The sequence below is a fragment of the Strix aluco genome, chromosome 24, assembly GCF_031877795.1.
Source record: "Strix aluco isolate bStrAlu1 chromosome 24, bStrAlu1.hap1, whole genome shotgun sequence".
In the NCBI taxonomy this organism is placed as follows: domain Eukaryota; kingdom Metazoa; phylum Chordata; class Aves; order Strigiformes; family Strigidae; genus Strix; species Strix aluco.
The window spans coordinates 3,453,197-3,462,511 of NC_133954.1; the positions used below are offsets into that span (position 1 = coordinate 3,453,197).

Genomic DNA, 9,315 nt, shown 5'->3' on the forward strand with positions numbered 1-9,315 from the left:
ACCTGGAACAGCCAAAGGCAGCTGGAAGGAGGAGTCCCTGTCCCTACAGGAGTTCTCTTTCCCTTCTCCCCACACCACAGATGAGGCCCTTCAAGGGAAATGTCTCTGGGAACAGCACGTGCTGTAAACATCCCAGCCAGAGTCAGAGACATGACCTCTCTTGGACAGGAGGACATCCAGCACAACCCTCTGCTCCACAGACATCTTGTCCACATCCCATCAGGTATCACAGTTGAATTCTTGTGTGGAGGTGACACCACTGAGGAGAGTGAGAAGAGAGGATCATCTTATAAACTCAGGGGTGTTTCTGCCTGCAATGGGATTGAAATCCTTATGGGATGCAGTGGAAAAGCATTTGGGGACTGTGCAAGGGGTTGTGCATGGGTTGTTTAGGGGAAGCAGCAGAGACACAGATCAAGGCAGTTTGTCCTGGAGCAGGCATGGGAGGAGAGCTGGAAACAGGGACAAGAGGGGCTGATGCCATGTGACCATGGGGCTGATCCATGTGCTGGCCTGGCCATGCCTGTGGCTCTGCCTTGTTTGTCCCCCTGCCAGTAGTTCCCTGCAAACAGAGTTACAAAGTGCAGCTGGGACAGGCACCATGGCTGATCCTTCACTCTGTGCCTTGGAACCCTCTGACCATGGACTTTGAAGAGCTGTGTTGGCTACTTGAGCCACACAGGGTTCCCAGGCGAACGGCTGGAGCCCGCAGGCTCTTCCCAGTGAAGAACTGCAGCCCATGGGAAGGACCCACGTTGGAGAAGTTCATGGAGGACTGTCTGCCATGGGAGGGACCCCACATTGGAGCAGAGGAAGAGTGTGAGGAAGAAGAAACAGCAGAGACATGTGTGATGAACTGACCACAACCCCCATTCCCCATCCCCCTGTGCTGCTTAGGGGGATGAGGCACAGAATTCAGGAGTGAAGCTGAGCCTGAGAAAAGGGGAAGGGGGAAGGTGTTTTAGACTTGTTTTTCATTTCTCACCATCCTACTCTGATTTGATTGGCAATAAATTAAACTGATTTCCCCAAAGTGAGTGGTTTTTGCCTGTGCCTGTAATTGCTGAGTGATCTTTCCTTCCTTATATCAACTCACGAGGCTTTGGTAATATTTTCTCTCCCCTGCCCAGTTGAGGAGGGGCAGTGATAGAGCAGCTTGGTGGGGCACCTGGCACCCAGCCAAGTTTAACCCACCTCAGGTGCCCAGACCAGGCTTTTCCTGTGTCTCCTGGGCCTCAAATCAGAAAGACCTGAATCCTGTCAAACAGGCTCATGGTCTCAAAACTGATCCACTGAGGGGAGCGCCTGAACGTGCCTGTGACGTCGACATCTGCTTCTCCTCTCGATGTGGAGCTTGAACTCCTGACTCGGTGGGATGAATCTGTAATATGAGCAGAAACATTTTGAAAGATCCGTGACAGCCTGTAGCTGGAGTTTTTCATTCTATATCAGAGATTTTACAAAGTAACAAAATGTGGAACCATTTCTGGCTGTTCTTTCTCAAGGAAAGTTTTGCATTAGCAACTCAGCCCTGGAGTGCCCGTGGGGACGGGGCAGAGGAAAGCACCTGCTCGGGGTTCCCTTGGCTGTCCTCGGGGGGAAAGGCCGGAGCCCAAGGAGGGGCCCTGTATGTTCCGTGTGAGCCGAGGGCTGCCCGGCTGCCCGTGGGCAGGAGGAGCTCTGCTGCACCGGGTACTTCCTGGGTGCGTTGGCTTCTTAATTGCCCCGTTACTAATTGGCTCCGTCGAACGTGCAGGGAGGCTGTTGGCAGTACTAACAGCCTTGGGGGAGCCCTTGGTGCATGTGCCCGGGAAGGGCAAAAGCTCTGGGACTCTGTCCCCTGGGCGAGGCATTTCTGAGGCAGAGCTGGCCGGCCGTTACAGACAGGCCCGAGGATGCCCCGTTAGGCAGCAGAGTCTGAGCCCGTCGGGAGGCAGCAAGAGAGCCTGGGGGAAAGCCCGCCCTGCCCTGCCTGCCTTGCCCAGCCCGTCTGCCTGTCCCTGGGCAGCGCTGCCCAAGCGCGGCTCTTTGGTGGCCTCGGGAGCACAGACCCGCAGCGGCCGTCAATGAGAAGAGGTGCTGAGGCCAGGCCTTGACTGCTGGGGGGGCCTGGTGGTGCCGGTGTTGGTGGCGGGGCCGGGCGGGCGGGGGAAGCGGCCCGGGGTCCGGTGGGGCCGGGCGGGGCCGGGCGGGGTGAGGCTGCCGCGGCGGGCGGAGCGGCAGCGCCCCCTGGCGGGCCCGCCCGGGGCTGTCCCCCCGCCCCCGCCGGCCCCGCCCGGCCCCGCCCGCGGCGGTTCGTGCCCGGCCGCAGCCCCGGCTCCTCTCCCCGTGTCTCCCAGCGCGCAGTAATACACCGCCGCGTCCCCGCGCCGGGGCCGGGCGAGCCACAGGGCGCTGGACCGGCGGTCTGCCGCCACCGACAGCCGCCCCGGCGGGGCCTGCAGATCTTTGGAGCCTTTCAAAATGAACGCGAGGAATGCGGGGGCTCGGCCCGGGAGCTGACGGTACCAGTGGATGAACTCCCCGGTCTGGATGTTGGGGTGGGAGCAGTTGATGGTGACGCCGGTGCCCTCGTTGGTCTCTGCCGACGGCTCCTGCTGCACCTGGGCTCTGCCCGCAGCCACTGCCGAGGAGAAAAGAAGAATCCCTTTGCTTCAGCTGAACATGTCGTGCAGCGGGAGAGGGGAGAAGGGGACACTTCACAGATGATGGGGGTGTGATCTGAGAACACGGGATGGAGAGACAGTTTCTCTGAGAGTGGTTGTTTGGGGGCAGGATTGTATGAGAGATGTTTGGAAGGACAGTCCGAGTGAGGAAGAGGAGAATGGACTGAGGAAAAGAGATTGGCTGGGAGGAAAGAATGGATGGATGGATGGATGGATGGATGGATGGATGGATGGATGGATGGTTGGATGGATGCATGAATGGATAGATAGAGCAAAAGTGCTGTAAGAGAATAGAAAGGCAAGCTCGGAGGGAATGACCTAGTTGGGGTCACATGGGAGGACAGAGAAGGGAACAAGGTTCAAGAGGAGCAGGAGGGTCACAGGCGCGCCCCGGCCTAGCCCCGGCCCCGCCGGCAGCCCCGCGCACCCAGGAGCACCGCGGCCAGCCCCGCCAGCCCTGCGCCCCGGCCCCGCCGCATCCCGCCGCTCCGCCGCCCGCGCCTCGCTGCCCCCCGCCAGCCCCGGCTCTCTGCTCCGGCCGCGGCGCCTCCTCTCCGCCGCCTCCGCTCCTCTCGGCCGCCGCCAGCTCCGCCCCGGGGCTGAGCCCTGCCCCCGGGGCGAGGAACGCGGCGCTGCCGAGCCCGGGTCCCCCCGCAGTGGCCGGCGCAGACGGGGACGGGACGAGTCTCCGCGGGGTCACCCGGCGCTGCCGCAGCTCCTGAAACCCGGTGCAGGGCGCTGCTGCTGCGCGGGGACAAGGCATCCCAGAAGCACTCCGAGCCCGCCCCGGGGGCCCCTCGGGCTGCTGCTGCCCTCGGAGCCGCTGTCGTCGGCCGAGGGGCCCGTGAAAGGCCGGCAGCGGCCCCGGGAACAGCGGCTGGGAGCGCGCAGCGAGCAGGAGGCGGCGCCGCAGCAGAGACCGGCCGGAGCGGAGCTGCCCGCAGCGACACGGGCTGTGCGGGAGTGCGGGCAGAGGCGGCACCGGCACCGCCACCTCGGCCGCGGGAACGCCGCTGCCCTGGAAGGAGCCCCAGGGGACGGGGAACGGCATGGCAACAGGGCGTGGCGGGAATCTTTGTGTGTTCGAATTGGAAAACCGGGCACTTAAGAGTAGATGTGGGAGGAAAGGGCACGCGGTTCTGCTGCTGGATGCTCTCCTCCATCAGGACAAAAGGCAAAGGCAGATTTCAGGTGAAGTCTCCAGGCCACGCCATGCACGTGTCGACTGCCAGGCAAAATGCAGGAAGAACCAAGTGCTGACGGGCACTTCTCGGGGCAAGGAGGGCAGGCAGGGGGAGGTTGTGCAAGCGGGGGAGGTGGAACAAGTACAGGGGGAGAAGCTGAACGCATAAGAGGAGAAATCAGTGCTGCTGGCAGGGATGTGGTCTGGGAGAGAAACAGCACCTTTCTGGAGCCAGATGGATTCTTCCTCCCTGCAAACACAAGGACAAACCCAGCCCTCCTCTCCAGCACTTCTCAGGCAGCTTCTCTCCCCAGCTGACACCGTGACTCACAAGCCCTTGATCCTCCCTCCTCTCCCTCACTCCAAAGGTGTCTCATGTGGAGGGAAAATACCTACGGAGTCTTAGAGCACGTCCACAGTCTAGTCCATATTTTCTCTTTCCTTTGAAATCTTATTTCCTGCACCTGCGGGAACAATTTGGCTGACAGAGATCAGTGTCTGCCTGTTGCCTGTGGTTGGGTGTCATCCCCAAACTCGCAGGAAGTTCTGACGTTCCCACTACTCGTGGTGTTCATGAAAACATTTGAGTATCGATCCTCCTGCTGATCGCTGAGAAAGCCCAACAGTAAGTTTCTGCTAGCAGGGCTTTGACTCATCAACAACTCTTTGAGCCTCATAGTCCAGCCAATATTCAAACACCTGATCATCTTCTCACTGAACCCATCTCTCAAAAATTCGTTCATAAAGGAAGTGCAAGACAGGCTGTCAAGGTCTTGCTAAACTTTAGGTATGCAGCTCCCCTGCCCTTTCCTTGTTCCACTGTGCCTTTTAACTCCTCAGAAAGCAATGAGGGTGGTCCTCAGCTACAAAAGAGCCTCATCTCAGCAGCATCTCCATGGAGAGGGTAATCAGCCCTGGCTGAGCTCTCCCAGCAGAGCTCCCTGGCACTGATCTCCCCGAGGTCACTCAAGGGAAGGGGGGAAGCCTTGGCTGCACTGTGTCCAAGCTGGGCCTGAGCCCAGGCAGACAAATATTCAGGAGGGGAGATGGGCTTAGAACATTTACCCACTGTACACAGCCGTTGTTGGAAAGAGAGTCTCTTCTTGACAGCCCTGTGGGACAGCAGCAGACTTTGGGGGATGTGGTGTCGAATCTAATGCCCCTTCCCTGCCCGGGGCATTTGCTGGGCACTCAGAGTGAGATTCCAGTGTGGGGCAGGAAGTTTTCTATGGTCTGAAATCCCAAGCCATCATAATTTCTTTGGCTTTCCTTGTGAAACCCACAGGGTCTGTCACTGCCACTCAGAGCACAGCGATATCAGCCTTCATGCTCCTTTCATTCAGTACCTGTTTCTTCCAAGATCTCCGTCCCTGCCTGATACAGCACCAGGTTGATGGGATGCACAAATACATTTGTCATGTGCAGGGACCTGAGAGAGGGCCATGTCCCAGCCCAGACACCACCGACACTGCACGGGAAGCAGATGCACTCAGGGATGGCCAGCACATGGTCAGCAGGATTCCTCAGCCTTTCTCCTTGCCCAGAAAGCAATCCCCGTCCTTCTGAACTCTCTAGAGCTGGGGAGAGCAGCCGTGTCCTGGCCTGGAGAGGCAGGGAGGGGGCACTGCCAGCCGTGCTGAGGCACTCCCACTGCTGTTACACTGAATTAAACTAAGGAGCCAAGCTGGAGTGAAACCATCCTTGTAGTGGCCTGAAATCGGCAGCAGCAGAGTGTGAGCTTTGGAGAGGCAGGAACAGGAGGTCTCAGGATCCAGGGGCTGCACTTCAGAGCGTCTTCCCTGGACACATCTCTAGCAGGCTGGTGCCATCACCGTTCAGCTGCACTCAGGCTCCTTCTGACCCTGGGAACCTGCTGCTCTGTGGTGCTCATGGACAGAGCAGAGGAGAGTGTAACTGCCATGAGCAGCACATTCTCTCCTCATAAAGGACACACACAAGGACATAAAAAAAGAGGCTCCTGCACACCATCATGGCAGTATACACAAGTCTATGCTCCCAGATGCATTAAAAAAACCCCACTGCTTACAAGTAAAGACAAGGAAAGAACACAGATGGGAACACAAGGGACCATGTCCTCTGCTGAGCATGCCAAGTGTTAGGCAGGATGGGGTCAAACCGCAGTAGCATAACACCTACACCTGGGGAGGCAACAAAAAGAGACAACTGAGGTGAGCTGAAGAAGGAGGCAGGAAAAGAAAATTACATGGAACAATCTCATGCATGGGAGCCCACGGTATCCATCTGAGGATGGCTGGAGCTTCTTCCTCAGAAACAACATTTCAAATAGCCCCACCAGAGTGACCCAGACTGACATCACTTGTCTGCACTAAAAACATCCAACACTTGAGCTGAGTCTTCTGCCAGCACTGCTGCATTCCTGCCCTAGAAATCCTGGAGCCTTTCATCCCAGTGCTCAGAACAAGCCTTCACTGGGGAATGGGCATGGCACAAACCTGGAAATGAAAAGGAGCAGTGCAGGAAATGAAAGCACAGCCCATAGCATTAGCTGCGATGGTTTGCATTCAAGATGAGCTTGTCAGAAAATTGTTACCTCTGCAAAGGTGCCTCTGGTCCTGCAGCAGTGAAGGGCAGGTATAAAAGGCAGCCCAAGTCCCTGCTCTCTCATGCACTTCTCTTGGCTCCTTCTGCTTGGGAACCAGGTGAGTGTGAAGCCCCTTTTCCTCCTCATCCACAGTGAGATTGCCACTTAAGAGACATCCCAGCTGATATTGCTCTGTCCTGTCCTGGGGTTTGGGTCTTCTTGTCATGACAGAGGGAACTGAGGACAAGGTCTGCGTACAGAGAGATTGGCAAGTTAAGGCGGTTTCGGTTTATGAATTAGGAGAGATCTTCATTGGGTCAGGCTGCTCTTTTTTGTGGGCATGAAGACGATATGGCTTCTGGCAGAGCTTCCAGCTCCCTACTCAGCAGTGGACTTGGCTCCTTTGTGACAGGGTAATCAAGGAAGCCCCTCACCCACCCTTGTGCTCTGCTTCCTCCCTGCTTCTACCCAGGTGCACCTCCACCCTCAGAGACATGTCCTGCTACGACCAGTGCCTGCCATGCCGGCCCTGTGGCCCGACCCCGCTGGCCAACAGCTGCAATGAGCCCTGTGTCAGGCAGTGCCAGAGCTCCACCGTCGTCATCCAGCCCTCCCCCGTGGTGGTGACCCTGCCCGGACCCATCCTCAGCTCCTTCCCACAGAACACCGTTGTGGGCTCCTCCACCTCCGCTGCCGTTGGCAGCATCCTCAGCTGTGACGGAGTGCCCATCAGCTCTGGGGGCTTTGACCTCTCCTGCATTACCAGCCGCTACTGTGGCAGAAGGTGCCCCCCCTGCTAAAGGTGCTGGAAATGCCTGGAGGAGACACCTGGAGGAACTCAGAGCCTGGTGCTGGGCAGAGGATCAAGATTTTGGAGGTTGTTTTCAGAATAGCTGAATGGTTTTGCCTTTCTTTCCATTTTCTTTGTTTACTGCCTCCCCTCATGCACCACAGTGACAGCTATGTAATGCCATCTATCTCATCTTCCTCCTCAGGACAGGCAGACCAGACATCATGCAGGAACTTCTCTACAGCCAAGGACTGCAGTTTCTCAGCTGCCTCAAGGGCTTGCTGTGCTGCTGACCTCCCCTTCGAGTGATTTTGTTTCCATCTTTGGACTCATTAAAATTCTGCTGCATTCAAGCCTGGCCTCCATGTGGTCTTTCCCTGTGTGGACACTCCCCAGGCTGCCAAAGGGGAAGGGTGTTCCTCTGGGTGGAAGGGGGTGAGGGCACAAGGAGACCTTGCCCTGTTGTGTCTCTGTGCACAAATGCCCAGAAAGGCAGGAGGCTCTGAGGGCTCAGCAGCCCCATCAGCTCCTGAGCAAGAGCCTTCCTCTTGCTATGGCTGGAGCTGCACTGCCTTGGCAGGGGGTTGGCTTTGGGCTCTGAAAGGTGATTTGCTTTGCAGAATGGCAAGAGTAGTAAAGAAGGGAAGAGCCCTTGGGATGGCCCAGAGCTGCTCCTCCACCTTCATCTGCCCTCTACCACTCAATCTAGGGGCCATGGCCAGCACACATGGACGGGACTAACAGGGAGAAGTCGCCCATGCTGCTGAATGTCTTGAGGCTGGAAATTGGAGCTACACCTGTGGGAGCTGAGGGTAGTCAGCACAGAAATGGGGACAGTGAAACAGTGTATTTCTGAGGGGGATCTAATTGCTCTGAGACAGAGTGTGCAGGAGAACATGAAGATCAGTGAGGACAAGGGTGCTGGGTGCACTTCCCAAGAGAGCTGTGGGTAAGTGCAGAGCTCTTGACTCCTTCATTGGTCCCTCCAGAGAGTTTGTGCTCAGGAACTGGCTGCCATTGTGGGGAGAGAGGATTTTATTACATGTAAATCCTTCTGATCGGTGGAAATGTGTCTCAGCAGACACTACACTCTCATATGCTATTTCCTATGTGAACATCCAGATGCCTTGAGAAAAGTGTACAAGTGGAAGAATGGAAATCCCCCCACACATGTCCTTCATCAAGAGGGAATTACAGCTCATGAAGCACAGCTCAGAACATCTGAAAGACAAAAGCTCTATAGCAGCGTTTCACTTCCATGTCTGAAATCTTTTTTCCCTCGTCATGCTGCTAATCACCATCATCATCATCTCATATAGACCTCCTATGCTACCAGACTAGACCTTATCAGAAGCAGAAGGTACCTCAGGTCCTTCGCAATGATTATACCGTCTGCAATTGTCCTTGTAGAAGAGGGAGGGATGGCATTTTTTCTGACAGATGAGTAAGCCCTTTGGACGAAACACTGCCAAAGCTCTGCTACTGACTGTTGGCATGACCTCTAGTTTGAATGCACAACTGTGGAGATGTGGAAAATTTAGGATAAGGGCACAGTTGCCATGCAGGCTTTACACTTCAAACTAAGGGTATTGTTTCCAGAATTGGTTGTCTTTTAATAGTGATTTAAACCATGCTGTGTGTCTGCTGTGTGTAAGGCAGGCACTGAGCTGTCTCAACCTGTGCTTCTTACTTCACTGCTGTGGCCTGTTTCTATGGCCCATGTGTCTTCATCTACATGGGACCCCCCTTCAGCAGGGTCACTAGGCAGAGCAGTGGTTCTTGTTTTCATTGTTCTTATTCCCCATCTCAACCCCTTGATTTAGGCCCTAAGAAACAGGGATGCAGAAGCTGCTCTGAGCAGGTTCAGGAACTGGCATTTGTTCACATGAAGTAAACAACTGGCAGGGTGTTGTGACCCTCACCTGAAGACCGTTGTACGTTGAGGAGTTCTGGATCCATGTAACAGATAACCTGAGGTGATCCTGGCCTCTGCTGTGTTGTGCTACACGCAGAGCCCTCCTCCTCCAGGACTGTAGTCTCAGAGCAGGACTGGCTGCTCTGCGTCATGCTGACACCTCTCCAACTAGTAAAACATTGTTAGAAGCTGGGGTTG

The 9,315-nt window shown here is 56.2% G+C and overlaps 2 protein-coding genes across 2 annotated transcripts; one reads left to right on the plus strand and one right to left on the minus strand.

The window, feature by feature from the left end:
• Window positions 1–613: 613 nt before the first annotated feature.
• Window positions 614–3,145, minus strand: LOC141934000 (uncharacterized). Its single transcript, XM_074849146.1, has 4 exons — window positions 3,094–3,145; window positions 2,276–2,623; window positions 1,251–1,381; window positions 614–730 (listed from the first exon to the last, which is right to left on the minus strand). Exons 1-4 carry the CDS (start codon window positions 3,143–3,145, stop codon window positions 614–616), a joined length of 648 nt encoding a protein of 215 aa, XP_074705247.1.
• Window positions 3,146–6,906: 3,761 nt separating this feature from the next.
• On the plus strand, window positions 6,907–7,212 carry LOC141934212 (feather keratin Cos1-2-like). The gene has a single exon (XM_074849549.1). It carries the CDS (start codon window positions 6,907–6,909, stop codon window positions 7,210–7,212), a length of 306 nt encoding a protein of 101 aa, XP_074705650.1.
• Window positions 7,213–9,315: the final 2,103 nt, after the last annotated feature.